Genomic DNA, 20,103 nt, shown 5'->3' with positions numbered 1-20,103 from the left:
AGCGAGTAGAGCTTGGTGCCAAGCAGATTGTGCTGTTTGCACAATGTGATTATTAAAACTGATGGCTGTATCTTTGCACGTGAACAAGGACCTGATAGCCAAGAGGTGCTTTGGGCAGAACCCTTCAGAATTCAGTGCTGAGAGTCAGTGAATCTCTTGCTGTCACTGTCACTGCAGATAAGGACACATTCTAGATTTGTTTGGCTGATAAGAGACCTATCACTAAAACTAGATATGTGTTATCCCTACTTCCAAGAGTGCACTGGACTTCCAACTGCTCTGTTTATAGTTTGAAGATTCCCGGTAAGAAGATGGAGCCTTAGGAGAGTTGATAAAATACAGGGACAGGCTCACACCTGAGTAGCTCATTTTGACTTGCTGCTATGTGTTGTCGAGGTAATTGGTAAACTACTGTAGGTGCACACTATAAAAGCCCATTTACAAGGTAAGGGTATTGAGAAAGACAAAATGTCTCATTTACAAGAGGGTTGTGCCGCCGGAGCGTCACTTTTAAGGACACTCCAGTGAAGTTAAGTAAATAACTAATTGTTCTAACACACCTTTTAATGTTTTTGTATGTAATTATTATTTTTCTAAACTAAATTGCAGGAACTCAATTGTTTGCCCATGTTCCTTGTTTTTTATGATCTGGATAGCTAGTTTTTGGCCTCTGTGCACAGTCCTTTACAGTCTGAGTTTTTTTCTGAACTGCTGCATTTTGGTTATAACCTTTTCTATATATTTCCAAATGTTATGGTAACTCATGACCAGGGCCACTAGAATTATGCAATTCTACGGCAATGGCATTTTCCACATAATTATGGATTTGCTCCATTGGCCACACAAACTATCATCTGTTGCATAATCTGCACATTTTAACAAAACATTGTTTCCAGCACAAACAGATAAAATATTTTTTTTAATATGCTTACAAATATCTCATTGCAGTTGAAAGCCTTTCATAAATGGGGTCCAATACAGCAGCATAGGTGCTCCATGAGTATCTTCGACCGGAGGTGAACGTCTACCATCATCTACCCTTATCTCCCCTCCCAAATCTCTATCTTGGTTCAATTATCAAGCACAGTCATGAATCCTAACACACAGGGATTACTTAAAGACAAGCTGGAGCCATTGGACCACAATACATTTACCATTAAAAACCCATGTAACCTATCTTAAAATCCAACCAAATGCCTCAAACGCAGAATTCTTAAATCTTATCCAGAAACCCGAATTTCGGACCCTTGCTTCTCCTCTAGTACAAGATCTACAATTTGTGATCTCATCTTCTACTCGAAAAGAAGAGCTAAATGGGGGAATGCACTTCACTCATTCTTCCTGATCACTTCCTCCCAAAAATGTGCACATGGAACTAGGCTGTTGGTTGCCCCTTTATCCACTTTCAAAGATGATGCTTCATCACCATATATAACAATGGGCAAATCCTCAATCAAGCTGCAGACCACCATCTAGGGTCTTTTGAGGAAATTATCCATATTATCAAGAACTCCATAACTAACCAGGATCCTGACACTTCGAAGAGTGTGCTTAGCATCCCATCCTCCCCACTGGTCCCAAACAATCCTGTCTTGTAGTACCACCCACCGAGACACCCCTCTCCCCTCCTAACTCCTCTATGGCAAGCTGCTCACTTTTCCCCATCTCCCTTCTTTTGTTGATGGGATAGGATTCACTCGGGGTGACAAGTGACTCCTTGAATGTGGACATATATTGCAATGGTTCCATCTCAGCCATTCCATACTTACACTCACCCTGCGCTAGCCCCGGCTTACTTGATACTATTATCTCCACAACACGTCCCTTGGCTATTGAAGGGACTACCCTGAAGTCCGATTCCTCAATCACTAACAACACCAATATTCTTTTGACCACAGTGTGTCGAGGAGATCAGTTCATGAGCTCTCTCAGGCCCACGAGCAATCTTAGTAACCTTTCCTACTCTACCGAACCTTATCAGGAACTTTCAGGCCAGCAATACCGGATCTCGTTCTTCAGAACCCCTTCCCCTCCTACTGGAGCCCTGATGCACTTCACAGAGTCTCATCACCACCCTTTACCTACATCTACCCTAGATAATATCTCCCAGGATATTCAACAACTCAAGGCTGACTTACAAATGCTTATATTCATCACCTCAAAACTGGCTAACAATGGATGAATGACAAATTGTCAAGAAAGAACAGACACAATCTAGCACCAGATACTAACTTCTACACTAAGCTGTCATCTGCCCCTTCAGTCAAGGGATTATCTTCGACTATGCGTTCCCCTGCTGGAGAACCATACCCTACCCAACAGCTCCCTCTAGACCCTCTAGATCTAAGAATTCTTTAACAGTGAGGGATAGTGACTACCTCCTCCATTCTTACAATGCCTCTCTCATGGAGGAGCTATATTACCAGGAACATATTCAAGCCATTCCCCCGAACCCACTCAGAAGACCCAGACACACACTAATGCTTTAAACACCTCAAACCTGAAACAAGGTCCCATCACACAGCCCACTTCCACCGATACCTTTCCTCACTTGAAGTGCATGCTCATAAATTGTAGATTAGCAGTGAAACATGCCACGGACATCACTGACCTCATCCTGGCTCAGTATTGTGACATCCTTATACTTACAGAAACCTGGCTAAAGGATTCCTCTGGTCCTTGATATACTAGTCCCGCCGACCCATAACATCATCAGACTCGACAGATCTGACAGATCTGGTTGAGGCAACTCCTGCATATACCAGAATAGCCTTATAGTGGAAAAAGTCACACACAGATATTTTCCCCTCTTGTGAAAACCTGTGTATTTACATCACAAGCTACCATAGGCCATTATGCACATTTCACATGCTTTACCATCCATCAGGAGAGAACCTCCCATTTGTTAAACAAACACAGCAAATCATCTCTTCCCAAGTGGGACAACATTTTTCCCAAATCTTCCTCAGAGACTTCAACCTTCACTGAAACAACCTGAAGGACCCGGTTGCGAACAATCTCAAAACGTTGCTAGCTGACCTTAGCTTAAATTCAAATCTGTGATAGCCCCACACACATTTTGGGCTTGATTCTGGACCTAATTATAGCTAAACCCAAAGCTATTCAACTGGATTTGATTGCCCCATGTGACTGGTCTGATCATCAATATATCTCCTTCCGCATCATTGAAACTTGGCATAAGAAAAGATCACAAGTAAAGAAACACAAGCACTGGAAACAATCTTTCTGAAACACAAACATGAATGAGTTGATATCCCTAGGCATAATACCTTGCCTCCACCGATTGACATGTCTGAGGTACAGGACCTCACAGAGCATTACAACAATTCTATATTGAGTATTCTACATACAATTGCCCCCTTACAACCAAAAAGAAGGTTCACCAGTCTCCAACCTTGGTTCAACAATAGTTTAAATACAGATAGATGCAATCTGACACTAGCTGAATGATCCTGGAGAGGATCCCCATCCTGTGAACACCTTATGCTCCTGAGATCTAGAAGGAGCACCTGCAACAAACATATCAGGAGGGCAAAATCAAACTTCTTCAGAAGCCAACTAGAAAATGCCAGAAACAGACCCTAAAAATGTTTTGAATTAATCAAACTCCAATCCAACTATCTTCTCACTCCTCCGCCAATGGATTCCAGCACACAGCCAAACTGTGAAGTTGTTGCCTCTTTTTTAGAAAAGACGATAAAGATTGAAACTAATCTCCTGACTGCAATGAACCAACTGACTGTCCCATTCCCTACCAACACCGCATCCTTTCCTCCTCCTCAGCCTCTTCCTGTCCCTGGTTTCACATCTAAAATTGACGCCTTCTGGATACAGTTCACATCCTTTGATGAAATCTCTGTACTCAACTTGCTTTCTACTTAAAAACCCTCAAGCCACTTCAGTGACCCTTTCTCCTGACATTTGTTCAATGAGATGAAGGGGCCCTTAGTCCTACTCTGGACAAAATAGTAAATGCCTCCCTCCATCAAATTTTTTTAGGTAAATTTATTTTTTATTGCACAGTTAATTAAAACTCACAATTTAAAATGCATAAAAATTGGGTCTCTTGTGGATAGAAGCACAGTTTGACTGCCTGTCGGCAGGATCTAATCCCCTTCTGGTTCCATATTGCACGTAATAGTGTTCTCCTTAGGTCCGTTAAGCTGGGACAAATACATATTGTGTGGACTAGATCTTCGGGGCCTGTTTTGCAGAGTCGGCAAGTTTGGTCGTCCTGAGTCCTCCTCCATGGAGCCAGATGAGGGAGAATTGGAAGAATGCCTAACCGCAGCTTTAGGAATTTTTTTTTAATCTTCTGTTTAAATCCTTGATCTAAATACTCTTGAGGCTTTAGAGTTTTATAGTCGTTTAAGACTATCCATCCGTGTGCCCTTTTTGCCTGAGTTTCTTTGTCTTCCAGTAATGATGTTATTTTAGTTACTTTTGTTACCAGCTTTTTAAAGTGTTTGTGGTCTACTGGGCTGTTCCAGAGGCCAGTCAGCTCCAAATTTTGTAGAGATTCCATCAGGTACTCTCTAGCGTTTGATCGTTCGCGTCTTTGCAGTTCAGTCCAGAGGTGGGAATTTAGGGTGCCCAGCTCTGCGTTTCTGATCTTGTGCCAGCATTTTATGAAGCTGCCCCTTCTTTCCGCTGTTTGCTTTTGTACCCCAAACTCCAGACGGATTTGTGCTGCTGAGACATAACTAGGAAGCTGAAAGATTGACCTATAGGTTCTGGTGATTACTTTGTCTATTGTCAGCGCGTCTTTTCCGAAGGTTGGTTCGCTCCCATATGTGAGAGTCGGTTGGAGACGAGCTCTCAGTACCTGCAGGAAAGGGTCGAGCGTGTGGTCAGGCAGAAGCTTCTTCAAGGATTTCATCGCAAGGAAGGTCATGGTTCCTTTTCGGTGTAGCGATTCTAATTGAGGTTTAAACGACCCTCTGCTATCCAATAAGACACCCAGGTACTTGTAGCACTTCACTTGGCCCAATTTGTGTCCATCCAGGAGCCAATTGTTCTTCCTGGCCTTCTTGTAGTTCACAGCCATGATTCTTGTTTTATTCAAATTGATGGTTAGGCCGTTTCGATTCGAGAATGAACTAGTAGTGTTCAAAAGATGTTGGAGGCCTGTTGGAGTGCGGCTTATTAGGACAAGATCATCGGCATAGAGGAGGTTGGTCAGCGTAATGTCCCCTAGCCGCGGGGCGTGTGAATGAGTACCGTCCAGTTCCCCTGGTAGATCTGCCAGGTAGAGGTTGAACAGGGTCGGGGCTAGGACGCACCCTTGTTTCAGGCCTTTGGAGGTGTTAAGTCGCCTTGAAAGGTGCGTCCCGTCTCCCAGCTTGATCTTGAGCCACGTGTTGGTGTGAAGTAAGATGAGTTGCCTCAAGAGGGGGTGGGGTATCCCCCATTTTTTAAGCTTTTCCCATAATTTGCCCCGGTCCACGTGGTCAAAGGCTGAGCTATTGTCTATGAAGCACAGAAACAGCGAGTTGTTTCCTAATTTTGCCGCGTCTATTAGTAGGGATAGAGCCATGATATTTGTGGAAGTGCCCTGTCCTCTGCGGAATCCTGTTTGGGTCGGTGCAATTATGTGCATTGTCTCTGCCCATGAAGTCAGTTCTTCTAATAGTATGCCAGCGTAATATTTGGCCTCTATATCTAGTAAGGCTATCAGCCGATAGTTGGCAGGATTGCTCCTGTCTCCTTGCTTGTAGATAGGGCTAACGATAGATCCTTTCCAGGATTCCGGGCATGTCTCTATTTCCAGTGTGCTCGAAAAGAGTGGCACTAAGATATCACTCCAGAATTCGATGTCATGCTTGAATATTGACGGTGGTATCCCGTTTGGGCCCGGGGCTCCTTCCGTTTTCCCTTTCTTTATTTGAGTTTTTATCCGATTAGTAGTTATTTTGATGTCGTTTTCAGTGTTGAATGTTAATGTGCTGTTTTTCTTTTCTCCCCCTGCCTTCTGTTGGTCTTGTTGTGCTCTGATGTTTTCTTCTGCGTTTCTGGGCCCTTTGTCTACCTTCCTTGTTTCACTGATCTCCGTGATAAGCTCATTTCCTTGTGTTGTCGAACCTGTAGAGTTGTCTACGTTTGGTTGATTAAAATGATTCTGCAGGTAATCTGCCCAAACTGGCTCTGATATATATGAGCTTATCCCGTGGTGCCCTGGCCGCTGCAGGCTATGAATTTGTTTCCAAAAATTGGCGCTGTTTTTTTGTTTTGAATCGTGCTTTATTTTTACCCAAAGCTCGTCGTTCATCTGCCTTTTGTTCTCCCAGGTTGCCTTTTTCAGACTTGCTGTTTAAACCGCGTAGAATATAATGTAGCGGCTCGTTTGTAGGCTGTGTGCGCAATTGCTTCAAAGTTTGCTTGATGTGCCTTTTGAGGCTTTTTAGCTCCGGTGTACTTGTCTTTCTCAATGCAGCCTTCGAGGGTTTGCCTTTAGACGCCATTGGTTTTGTTGCATGTTTGATCCCAAGGGCCTTCGTGAACCCTTCCCAGGCCTCTATTTGGTTTCCGGCAGAGGTCCCTTGATGTATTAGTTCCTTTGCGTCAGTAGACAGTGCCTCAATATTGTCTTGTTTGAATCTAATGCGTTTGAAGTCTGTTGTATGTTCAGAGCCTGCGGTTGCCCTGGCTTCTTTGGGGTTCCCACTAAGAGGTTTTAAGACTATTTCTTGTGGCAGGTGGTCGCTTTGGTCGCTGGCGCCCAGTTGATATGAGCTGATGACGTCAAATAGCGGGAGTGTTACAAATGCGTAGTCTAAATAGGAGGAGGTTGTAGCGGAGTGGTAAGTAGATGCTGGGGGGGTGTCTTCTGTATACCGTCCGTTCAGCTCCCTTAACTTTAGTTCCTCTAGATCTTTCAGCAATTGAGTTGAGCATTTTGTTCGTTTAATTACCGGCACTTGTGCTTGCGCTGGGATTCCCCATGCTCTGTCGAGTTCACATGATAGTTCCTCATCCGCGGCTGTTCCAAGGAGAAAAAGATTGAAGTCTCCTGCCAGGATTAAGTCCTCAGCTTCCCCCTCATCCAGGATTCTTGCTGTTTCCTTGGCCAGCTCTCTTGCACCCTTCTGCTTATGCTTCGGGTGTATGTAGGAGTTGATTATTACAAGAGGACGGTCCGGCTTTCTAGTGTTGAGTGTAATAACTGCCGCCTGTAGCACATTAGGAGTTATGGTTTTGGCTTTTATTTCCCTCATCGATCTGATTGATGATATTGAGGCAAAAATCGTCAATCCTCCTGAGCTGTGACCAAAGGTTGATGTCCTGGTCGCTGGGGAAGTTTGCATCATATATCCTTCCAGGGATATTTCTTCTACTTCCCAAGTTTCCTGGAGTAGTATTAGGTCAAATGACCTTAGGTACCTTAATGTGTCCTGGTCATCTAATTTGTCAGTCAAACCGTTGATGTTCCAGATGCAAATTCTGAGGGTGATCGGATTTTCGAGGCCCGGGGGCTCTGCGGAGTATTCTTGTCAGTGCCCACCTCTGTTTGTTATTGTTCGCAATATTATGTCGGAGTTCAAAATTGGAAGTTTTGTTGTTGCCACTTCGATGTGGGAAGGCCTCCCTTGGTAGCCTGGTGAGTGGCTGAGTGCTCCTTTCAATATTGATGTAATTTTGGGGCGATGTTCTTTTCCGCCTTCATTTAAAAAAGGTGTTGGGTAGCAAGGCCTTTTGCCTAGTTCAAGTTTTATACCCCACTGGGCACATTTGGTCAACTTTCCTAAGATGCGATCGACCAGGTCATTTGATGACCATGTTGTCTTAGTTGTTTCTGATTTGTTCTGCACTAGTGCAGGCAGGAATTCGAGTTTGAGTAGGTCAGTTCAAGAGATGCCCTCCAGGCCCTCAATTGAGTTTATCAATTTTATGATGTTCCCTCTGTTCAAGACGTCCACTCGGCCTCTAGTTTTATATTCTGGGATGAATATTAGTATGTCTGTCTTGTTAGATGGAGTGCCGCGTGGTTCTTTGACTGCAGTGAGGCCGGGGTCATTAGCCCTGTTGAAAGATTGGTCACAGTTGTAGTCTGCTATGACTGTGATTTCCCTTGGTTTGAGATTTTTCTGGTCCCCCTTCAGAGTCGGGGGGCTCTCACTTTGGGGCGTGATGTTGTGGCTCCTGGCTACGCCACATTCATAGATCTCCTGCTCGGGACTTTTCCGCTGTTGTATGATTTGTGTGTCTGACTCCTCCTTGTGTTCAAGATGATCTGTTATTAGTGCAGTTACTTCTATTGTAGTTGTAGTTGGTTTTTTAAATTTGTCGGAGGAGTTTTCCTGATCCTGCTTCAGGCCCAGCAGGCTCTCGCTTTGAGACACAAAATTTTGGCTCCTAGCTTCACCGCGTTCGTGGGGCTCTTGCTCAAGACTTTTCCACTGTTGAATACTTTGTGTATTTAACTCCTCCTTGTGTCCCGATCCATCAGTTATTATTGCAATTGTTTCTTTTTTGTTTGGTTTTTTGGGTTTGTCGGATTTGTCTAAGGACCTTGAGGTGATCGATTTTTTCCCTGGAGTCATTTCTTTGCCTGTGGTCAAGGTCTGCTCAATCTCATTATGGGAGGATGCGGTCTCTTCTTTTGTCTCTTGATGGTAGGACTCCTGTAACTGACTTTCCTTTCCTTGAGTTATGGCTATCATTCTCCTGTTCCTGCCTTTCCTTTTTTGTTTCCGGCGAGTTCGTGAATTTGTAGGTGCTACTGTGGTTTCTGTTTCGGGAATCTTGAGAGCTGGGGTTAGATTTTTTGGCGATTGAGTCGCTTGGGGAGAGCTGGTATTCCTGGTTTGGAGGTGTTTCTTCTCTGCCTGAGTCTGATTTCGGTTCGCTTGTGGGTCCCTAGTCTTGTTTCCCGTAGTGACTATGTCTATTAGTGTCGGTGCCTTGAGAGGTTTCAGCTCGTCCAGGAGGTTTTCTAGCATAGTTGGTAGCGTTGATAGCTTATTTATTATTGGGAAGCAGTCACATTCTGTTTTTGCTAACGCTGAAAGTTCTACTGCTTCCTGTCCCCTTTTTATGAGACCGTTTAAGTCGCCTAGTTTCCTCTCGATTCCTGAGGTAAACTCTGCGAGTGTTTGTAATACTATTAGTTGCATGTCTAGTTTCTCTGATTGATATTGTAGTGCTGTTGCCGATAGTTGTATTGTGTTTAGTAGATTTGCCCAGAACGTGATGCACGAACCTTTACTCTTGTTCTCCGGTCTGGTGGTACTGGGGGTTTTACTGGGCTTTAGATTGTAGGCCGTCACTAAGTCTTGCCACTCCTGTGATGCAAGAAAGGTCATGTCGTTGGCTGTGGTGTAGGTGTTCTCTTTTTTCTGACTTTTAGGTGTGTTTGGTATGTTAAGACGGCCTGTATCTCTCTGCTCTGTAGGGGCCGTTTGATGAGTGTCTCGCGAGCTCGTGAGCGTCGGTGGAGGGGTGCTGGTCGGTTGAGATGTTGCTCCCATTCCTTCCTGCTCACTCAGAGCTTTTTTATGTGAAGATCGGGATGAGAGGTCGCCCCAATCATTTGAGTCTTGAAATTGGAGGATGATGGAGGCGTCTAGTGCTCCGGTTAATCTTGACCCGCTTGGAGAGGTCTCCTTGACCGGGGAGCTTTCTGCTATTATCCTTCTGAGCGGAGTCTGTGTGTTTTGGGCGCTCTTTAATGCTATATTTGGTGGACTGCTAAACTCCGCTGGCTGGTCTATTGTCGTGCGGGCTGTTTCGTCTTTTCCCTTATTAGTTGTTTGTCCGATTTCAGCTTGTACCCTCTGGTGACTGTTGATGTGAATGTCCGCCATTACAAGTTTTAGGGGTCTTTCTGCTTCCGATTGTTGTTGTACTTGTAATGGGGAATATTTTATCTTCCCAGGTTCCAAAGGAGTGGGTAGTTGTTCCAAGTTCTCGTTTTTAGTAAAAATTGCCGCTCCAGGTTGTTTTAGGAACGCAAATTTCGTGTAGATTTTCGGTTGGTAAGTGTGTGAAAATTTTGCAACTGGTTCTCCATCTATAGTTATGAGGTCTTCAGTTCTGGCTCTTTTTAATCCTTTCAATGATTTGCTTTGTTTTGATGCCTTTTTTTTGTCCGTGGTGACTGCGGGATTATTGTCTTTAGTAGGATCCAAGCCTGTAAACCAGAGGCAGCCCATATCATCATTAATTTCTTTGCTAGTTTCGATTTAATTGGAATTGACTTTTTCCTTTCCGTTTATTGTAGAACTGACATTGTCATCTGTGGGTGATGGAGAGGTTCCAGCATCTTTAGTTGCCCCCCTTTTCCGTCTGGGTGCTGGTTTTGTGAGGGACCTTCTCACTTTTCCTGACCTCATGACTGTCTGAGAGCTAAAGATGGGTTTAGATTGTCGCTCTACGTTGCTCTGGTTCTGGGCCCCCCCACCGCACAGGCCTCTAGAGCTACTGCGCAGAAGTGAGTGCCGATTGCGGCGTGGATGGATCTTATATCAGTCTTAGGGCGGTCTTTAGCGGTTCCTTTGCCTTAGATCGCTGCACACTCCGCTCTGGCTCTAGCACAGAACTCGCCAGCTGTGCTCCAATAGTCGAGTGTTGTATTGAAAGGTGCCTTGAATGGTAAATGCTTAGGCCCTTTTTGGCATGGTCAGATGGTCAGATGTAGATATGCTTTTCGCAACCCTGAGCCTGCAAGGTTTGTTCAAAAGAAGGCTTTTGGAATGAAAAAAACAGTGCCTTGTGGCGAGTTAGTGTATTTTCTCTTGGGACACTCTCTGGTTAAAAGGACATCGCAGAGCCCCTTTTTTTTTTTGCTGTTACTGTAGTCTACTGTAGTCTACTGCCACACTGTGGTTTCACGAATTAGTTTTTGGGTCCTACCTCAGATGCCGGTTCTATAGTTGGCTCGCCGAGGGAGACTGTAGGCTGAATGGAGCTGAATGGTCGGAGCTGAATGGAGCTCCTGGTGCTACCTCGGCGGTGTTGTTTTTGCAGCACTCAACACCCGCTGGCAGCTCCTCACAGGTGAGGAGCCCGAGGCAGATCAGGTCGGGTCTCACTCAACTGCCCTCGGCAACAAAAACAGCAATGAGTCAAGCTGCTCTCCTCTCCGTGCCACGACGCTCCACTCAGGGAAATGTGCAACCAAACAGGCAGGCAGGCAGGCGGACGAGCAGGCGCGCAGGATACCCCAGGCCACTCACGCCGCCGCCGCCGCCGCTGGGGGTTTTGGTGAAGCTTCGGTGCCTTCCACGGCAAGGACCGCAAGACGGGACAAGACACAGTCACGGTCTAGGCGCGGCTGGTGCGCGACTGGGGTGGCCCCGCAAACTGTGAGTCGATGGCAGTGCTATTGGTACCGGAGGTACAGGAACAGTACCGAAGCAGTAGCACTGAAGCAGCAGCAGCGATGTTTCCTCCCATTGGTATGGCGTCTCTGGCTCGGTCTCTGGCTCGGCGTTCTCAGAGCTCTCTGGTGCTCTCTAGTGGCCCTAAGCAGTTCACTCTCTCCATCAAGGTATGACCCCGTATTGTCTAAAATCAGGGCAGTCACACCCATCCTTAAAAAACCTTAATAACTTCCGACCTATCAATAGCATCCTAACTTTGTCGAAGCTTCTAGAGAAATCTGTTAATGTCCAACAATGTAATCACAATGATCAATTCCAGATTCTTGATCAATTCTAATCTGGTTTTCTTCAGGGCCAAAGCTATGAAAGGGCCTTTCCCACATAGTGGATGACAATCTGAGAATGCTGGATCGGAACGAAGCCTGCCTTCTAATCCTCCTTGACCTCTAATCAGCATTTGAAATGGTCAAACATGACAATCTCCTGGACTTACTGGAACGCAGGATAGGTCTATGAGGTTCAGTGTTCAACTGGTCTGCCTCCTTTCTTAACAACAGAACACAAAGATTTAAAGTCCATCAAACCCTCTCCATCTCTGCGCCCTCCACTCTTGGGGGCCCTCAGGGGTCTGCACTCTCACCCGTGCTCTTCAACATGTTCATGGAGCATCAAACCAAAAGGCTCAAATCAGCAAACATTCACTATCACATGCATGCGGACGACACCCAACTGTACCTGGGAATCTCCTCCCAGGAAGACATCTGGTCTCTCGACTCAATCCTACACAAAACACAATACTGGCAGATTTCACAACAATTCCAGCTTAACTACTTCCAAATGGAATTACTCCTTGTCTCATCACCTAAACAGGCTCCCGATATTGTTGAATACATGAAACACCTTACAGCTCTAAACTGTACACCACACATCATTGAGTCTACAAGGTCTCTTGGAATAATACTTGATTATGCAGGAGCACATCAGCTCAGCCATCAAAGGAGCCAACGTCCAAATGAACATCCTAAGAATTACAAAACCCTTTTACCCCCTGGACAATTTGAAGTCTGCTTTTTAAGTGTTAGAAATTTCTAGGTTAGAGTATGGTACCACAATGCTCTGTGGGCTACCCACCTCTCAGGGCATCCCTGAATTCAGCTGCAAGGCTTATCACTGGATCCAGAAGAAATACCCTAAACACACCAGATCTGAAATCCCTAAACTTGCTGCCTTTTGAGGATAGGATACATCTTAAAATTGCTTGCATCACACACAAGGCCCTTCACCATAACACCCCTTTGCCCCTAACTCAAAAACTTGAAATCTCTGGTGTTAGCAGATCCTCTATGAGTTCCAGCACCCTGCTGCTCAAAGCTCAAAAATTCAAAAGAAAGAAAACCTATAACCAAGCTTTCTCAGATATTGCCCTGAGAATCGCATCGCGAACTCCTTTCTTCCGGAAATCGGACTGAATTCCTCAATGGTATCTTTAAAAAAAAAAAGGAAATTCTACAGATGATTACTCTCTCCATCCCTCCATTTGATGTTGGCTCTTCAACAAGCTTGTTTTTTTCCTCCCGTACGGACTGCGTCACCCAGAGTGGCACTGCTAGAATGTGTTTTTGTAACTGATCCTATGACTGTTCTCAACATCCCGAGTTGTTTTTTGCTTATATATGCTAATTTATATTGTTTATGTGGTGTCACAATATTGTTCCTCTTGTATACAGCAGTATCTTGCATATTACTGCTGCTGTTACTGACCCACTTGTCTAACTCTTTTTTTTGTTCCTGAATCATGTTCGCACTATATAAAAGTATATATAAATAAATAAACCTGTGGCCTGGTCCAACATTTCAGCACTAGAACCCAACCTAGGTTACATTTGTAGCGCTAGAACCTCAGTTACTGAGTGTAAGAAATGGGATTTCTGGTTGGCTAGGACACGTGTCTCAGCCAGGCAGAAACCACTATTCTAGTTAGGGCAAGGAAGTTACACACTGAAAATAACCCCTGCTCACCACCTTGGTAGCTTGGCAGAGCAGTCAGGCTTATCACAGAGGCAATGTGTAACACGTTTGCGCAACACACTCACACAGCTGCGACACACTAGTCACACCACCAAGGAAACTTCACACAAAGTTAAGTAAAAATAGCCTTTGTATTACTCATACAACATATTAGAACTTAATCACATATACACACTGTGCCACATGGCACTTGGTATGTCTTTACAGGGATTATGAACATTACAGGGCCAATCAGGCAACTGACAGAACCATCATAATTTACAGTTTGTGAAGACAACTAGTAACTACTGGTAAGGGTACACTTAACATAAACATAAGGATGTATGTCATTACCATGCATGCTTTTACAACGCATGCCTTTACCACGCAACTTTTACAACGCAAGTTGTTACAACGACTTGTGTTGGGGGGTGCTGGATAGTGAATAGTTTAATTTACTATTCCAACTCCAGTCCCCGTGGATAGTAGGGAAGGTTTTGGATAGTAAATTAACTATTCCTTATCCTAGAGGGCCCCCCCAGCGGAAGTCGTTGTAACGACTTTCGTTGTAAAAGTTGCGTGGTAAAGGTACTGCGTTGTAAAAGTTGCGTTGTAAACGCAGTTTACCTAAACATAATAGGCATACATCCTAATCATCATCATAGCACATTATACATATTCATCTTCAGCACAATGAACCACTGTAAACACGTGCCACAGTGCACATCTCTGTAGAAATGTCACTGGCAATGTAGCATCCAAAGCGTACTCACATCAGGGTATAACACAGCCCCTGGGGCAGCTTCCAGTACTCTCGGGCATATGGCAAGCCTTCTAAGCCCATAACCAGGGCTAGCTCATGTAGGCTCCCGAGCTACACGCCCGCCTACACCAGGCACAATGCAGTAATGTAGGAGCATCCCTCCCCCATACTAATCCTCTTTTTCACTGAGGAGTGGTGGCCTCAGTCGAGGTTTCCCCTTTTATGCCCCCAAGATGTCAGTAAGCGTACAGCTGCCCGGGACCATGCGGTGCAGCTGCCAATATATAGCCAAATGCTGGAGTTACATTGGTGCTGTGAAGGCACCTGAGTGAGGACATCCTATGGCCCCTCGGGCCTGAAAAACAACAGGGTGGTCCACTCCCTTAAAAGGGGCACCCTCAAGACCTGAACTGGTCTCTCCCAGACAGTGTGACTCGTGTATCCAAGGTACTCACTTGGTCTCCTCTTCCAGGTGGGGGCGGGAAGTTGAAGGGTGGAGACCACAAAGCTCCAATTGAACCAGGGCAGCAGGGCTCCTCACCGGGGCTTCCTTGGGCCTCTCCGGTCTCCTCGGCGAGAGGAGGCCTGCCCAGGGTAAAAGACAGGAAGATGCAGAGGGGAGCCTGCAAGGCTACCGTTCTTCCTCTGGCTGCACCTGAAGCCTGCCTACAAACAGGCTCAGGCAGCACGCGGGGCTCTTTCCGGAAACAAGGGAGCCCACCCACAATCAGGCACAGACTTTGCCTGACTTCCGGCAGCGTCTTCTGGTCAGCTCCTGTTGGCTCACGGTGCACTGCAATGCCCCACCCACAACAAGGCTCAGCCTGGCTTCCGCCTGCTTCCTCCCTCTGTCCATTCTCTGCACAGCTGGAGCCTACCCCCAAGGGTCAGGGAGAGGGTAGAATAAGCGTGCTCCACACATTTTCTGTTTTCCAGTATGTACAAAATGGTTGGATTAAATATAAAAACCAAGCACTCCTTCTGCACTCCGCCCCAGGGCTCTTCACAAGTGGAGCGTCCCACCAGCATCCAAAGCGTTTCACCACATGCGTGAGGCAAAGTCTCATTCCAGTTTAATCAGCCCAGGCAGGCCAGCACACTAGTGCTCTTCAGCAGGGCAGCAGCTTTCCTCCCACGAATAGGGAGCCCCAGACGGCGGTTCCTATCGGGGCCCAGTAGTTCCCAGTAAGCAAAACAGCACTTTACATGGGGTCACAGCCCCAATATTTATATTGCATGACATCTTTGTTCTGCCATGGCACAGGGCTTTGGACCCAGTGCAAACCAGTTCTGGGGGGCACTTAACAAGTGCACAACACTCTCCATTGTCAGTGTAGGCTCTGGCCCCAGACAAACCACAGGGGCGCAGAGCCAGAATTGTGTAAGGCAGGCACAGTCCTATTCAGGGTTGGGGGCTACTCCGCCCACTACTCCAAATGCAGATTATCCTATTCAGTCTAGCCCCTCTTGAGCCACTGCACCTACCCAGCCCCTGTCATCCAGAGCCAGACATGCAATACACAACAGGCAGGTACAAAGGCACAAAGCACCCAGAAATGACCACTTCTAAGAGTGGCATTTCTAAAATAGTGATTATAAATGTGTGAACACCAATAAGCAGCATTTACCACCACTATTCCAAACGTATCAAACTTGATCACGCTACTCCTCTCATGTCAGGAATTTCCTCCACTTCCTCTATCTCTTCCCAATGTGTGCCAACTCGCCACCACCCCCCTCCCGAGACCCATGGTGTGAGAAACCTTTACACCGCATGTGAGATATCCATATTTATAAAGCAAATTCTGTAGTGTGATGTAGTAGTGTGTTCTATTGCACAGTAAGGAGGATACCATCGAAATTACCTCCTGCTTTATTCGGAAAGCGTTGCATTCATTAATACGGCAAAACGCCCTAGTAGGTGTGCAGGTGCAATAGCGCTACATTCAAGGTACCTATTATATTGAAGCTGGCAATGCCAATAATTGTGATTTTAAGTGCACAATACTATTCACCATAGTACACCTGGGCTCTTTGAGCCACGTTGTAAGTGCACTAAGAAGAGCACGAAAGCATGAGCACCTGATTACAAACGTGCAATATGTGTGTCCCTTTTTTGTGTGTTTGTGTCTTTATGTTTCCTCTCTTGACACAGGTGCAATTCGGTTTCTCCCAAGAAAGAAACCCCTGTAATATAGGATTGCAATTTTTACACCGTTTTCACATTCATGTCCTCTGGTCAGGGTGGGCCTTAGTGCGCCCATACCGCCGAGGTATCCTCTCCTTTGTGGTCCTGAAGAATGCCTGGTAAATAGCACCACTCAGGAAGAAACATGTCGACCCTACACCACGGGATATACTGAAAAATCCATTCAGTTGTGTACCCCACACTTTGTTTTTAGTGTGTCCGATTTGCTAACTAATAAATCTTTTTTTGACACAATCTTGACACTTTTAAACCACCACTTTCCCCTCTTCACAAAAAAAACAGCTCTGCAGTAATTCTGGCATTGCAGCATACCAGGGAGGCACTCGACCTCTTTTGGTGGGGCCCGATGATGAAGCAAGTCACCAACTAGGTTGGTGAGTGAGGACTTTCTAAAGAATCTATGTAAGATTCTTCCTGCCTGCTCTTCTCACAAGAAGGCACACTCTTTTGTTGTTTAAGCTACCTTAGCTGGGGGACCAAGAGTGCTCCTTTAGAGTTTTTCCCTCTCTCTCCTGTTGATAACTACAACATATACTTAAGCCTATAGGATTGGCTCAATTCCCACCACTTTGAAATTCTGCACACACAAAAAAGTCACTAATTGTAGTACATTAGATCATTTACCTTGCTTATTTCTGGTAAAGCAACCCATCCTCCTACAGCCCATGTAACATATTGTCTCCTCAATCCCACGGTGGAATTCCACTTTCTCCCACTTCTGGCTGAAGTAAAAGGAGGGTGCGGAGTTAGAGGAATCCTTTCCCTTGGAGGACAGATGTTTGACCAACCCTATGCCCTCAAAAGCCACATACCTAAGAAACAAAAAATCCTAAACCATATCCCTTATGACCTACAACAACTAAAAGAATGATGGGAGATGGATATGGGAGACCTTGACCACAAGAAGGCACTTGGCTCCCCTAGGAAGGTCACCCACAAATGTGGGTTTCGATTGACACTGCTGTATATTTTGCACAGCTTCTACTGCTCCCAATGGGCCCTGCTAAAAATGGGAATTGATGCCTCCAGTTTATGTTTATGGGGTTGCAGATAGATTGGCTTTTTCTTCCATATGTTCTGAGACTGCCCGGTAATAAAGATCTTTTGGGAGAAACTTGTGGATGGCATGGAACGGGTGGGAGGAAAGGGACTGACACGTTTAGAAGATATGTGTGCTTAATATATGGGGGAAGACAGAGGTAACCAGGTTCCAGAAAATGTGGATCACGATGGGCCTAGTGGTATGAAAAAGGAACGTTACAAAATCCTAAGGAGCTGGAATTTCTCTGCATCTGAAAACCTGGGAGTAGGCCATGGACTGGCGCATGCTAGCTGAAAAGTGATCTATGAAGACAAGACCTGCCCTAGAAAATAGGAAATGATCTGGAGAAATTCGAACACCTATTGGGGGTTGGTTCAGAAAGCTTGTGAACTGAAAATACCAACCAATCCTGGTGGCACTCTCAATACACTGGAGAACTGGCAAGAAGAAGAGGGGTGAACTGGGGGGATAAGCCTGGCGGGTCTGAGGCAATCCTTTCAACAAATATTGTGCTTGAGACAGTGATTTCCTCCTATTGATCAACTTAGCATTTCTTACCTTTGCGAAGAACTCCCCCTTGCTTGCTGTCTAGGACTTCCTTAGGCATTGATACATAGTTTGCTCTTGGATCAGATTTCATGTTCTTGAAAGTGGCCTGTTCCACAACGCTATCCACTTCTTGATCATTCAGGCGCTGCCCCCCAAACTGACATATCTTTAGCACAACTGTTCTGAGATCCTGAAAGATGACAATGGCATTTTATACTTTCTACATAGCACATATTTTTTTATTTTTAAATAAGAAAACCGACTAAAAAAACAACAGTTATCTATGTGGTAAATTCCCATATTTGCCTTGGAAAGGTGGAAAACAGCTCATACGATGTATCCTCCTTTTAAAATATACTTCTTTCTTTTTGTGGTTTAGAAGAATCCCTATAACCTTAGTTTGACACCATCAATTTTTACTTAATACTCACATCCAGATTGTGCACTTAGGCCTTCCTGTTTTTGTGGAAAAACAGGAAGTCCTAGGTGCACAGGGGTTATTTAAACTTTGGCAAATGGAGGACATCCGCTAAAAATTGGTGGATGTCCCAACCATCAACTGTTGTTTTTGCAATTGTCCCAACCACCATAACCACAGCGTATGCCCATGAATACACTTTAAACAGGGTGACAGGACATCTGCAAATTTTTGTGGCTGTCCCACAGTTGCCAGACTCAACCCCTCAGTATAGATCATCAAATTATGTGTCAAAAACTTTGGAAAGCAATGTAAATACCCACAACACTATGACATGTGTTTACTTCTTTTTCAGTGGCCCCAATCCACCCCTGACACTGACAATCATGACAAGTTGGAATAGAAAACAATAACTCTTCCAATAAGGACTACTAGAGAAATCTCATGGACAAAACTGTTGATTTAAACTGATATGTTGAAGAGCATGATTTTTTCATTTGAATGAAGATTTATGCAATTATAACACATCACTATTTTACCTTATTGTCATTAAATTCGTGGTTAATCACATATTCATATTGTTTATACATTACGCATTTTGACTCATCATTAACTACGTCCATATGCAGTTAAACAGGTTTAATATGTAAACAAACAAATGTTCTTTCTTATTTAATATTACTTTACACCACACACATCAAGGCTCTTTGTTTATTTTTCATAAACACACTGATAAACGTTCATTAGATTTTGATTGTACTCACAATATTTAATCTCATAAGGGGCACAGGCTATTTCAGATTTGGTTAGGTACAAGGCATTTAACAACAAATTGTTTTATTCAGAGTTGCTCAGGACAGGCACCAAATGTAGTTTTTGTAAGTTGTATGTGGTACCCAAGTGTGGTCCAGACACACTGGAACTGTGTGTAGTTCAGCTCCAGTGTTGCGCTCCCTTTTCAGGTGCTCATGCATTGCCATTTGTTCATACATTATTTGATGCTACTCTTTGATGTGCCCAAATGTAGCTTAGGATTGTGGGTCATGTGCATCAAACCAATAACACTACATTCCTCATAAGCTTCAGATACAGACAAACACTGTTGAACAAACAGCTTTGAGAAGAACAGGCAGAAGCACAATGGTAGTAGCCTGAAAGGAAGAGATAGAAAGAGAGAAAGAGAGAGAGAGTGAGAGAGTGAGAGAGATCCATTCAAACGTGTGTACTTGAATACATGGTAAAGTCTTTATATGTGGGCCTGTGATGCTCGTGTGCTTGAGTGTTTAGTGGAGCTGGGTGGCGAGGTAGCTGTGTTACTCTCCTGCATCGGGGTGATCCTGCAGTTGTGACCGCAGCATCCCTCATCAGATAAATAAGCGTCTGGTTTATTCTTGGATCGTTGAAATGATGGCACTCTAGGTTTAAAAGGTCAGAGCACACACACTAGAGGTACAAATGGAAGTGGTAGCATCCCATAGTACTGCTCTGTCTTCTCTTTATCTGGCATCTCTGTTCGGTGTTGGTGAGCATTCTTACAGGTGTATGTGACCAGAACCCACATGTCATTGGACCCTCGTTGCATTGCATCAAGACTGTGGGGCTTGTATAAATGAATACCTCAGTTTGTTGGCACCTCATAGTTGTTTCATTTGGCAGGGCAACTTTTGTATTTTCTAAACACCTGTTGCTCTTTGGGCCCCCATTCACATTGGTAGTCTGATTTGAGAAGTTTATTTGGTTAACATGGCGAACTTTTAGATAAATCGTCCACAA

At 44.8% G+C, this 20,103-nt stretch overlaps 1 protein-coding gene across 1 annotated transcript in view; it reads right to left on the bottom strand.

The window, feature by feature from the left end:
* Positions 1–20,103, bottom strand: part of LOC144763172 (amine sulfotransferase-like) — a 405,236-nt gene that overhangs the window by 18,652 nt on the left and 366,481 nt on the right. Inside the window, exon 7 of the mRNA XM_078648512.1 lies at positions 17,922–18,102. Within this exon, the coding sequence (XP_078504638.1) occupies positions 17,922–18,102 (181 nt within the window). The remainder of the gene's footprint in view (positions 1–17,921; positions 18,103–20,103) is intronic.

The sequence above is a fragment of the Lissotriton helveticus genome, chromosome 6 (genome assembly GCF_964261635.1).
Source record: "Lissotriton helveticus chromosome 6, aLisHel1.1, whole genome shotgun sequence".
NCBI lineage: Eukaryota > Metazoa > Chordata > Amphibia > Caudata > Salamandridae > Lissotriton > Lissotriton helveticus.
The sequence above is the reverse complement of the archived record's forward strand: the minus strand, read 5'-3'. Positions and strand labels throughout refer to the sequence as shown.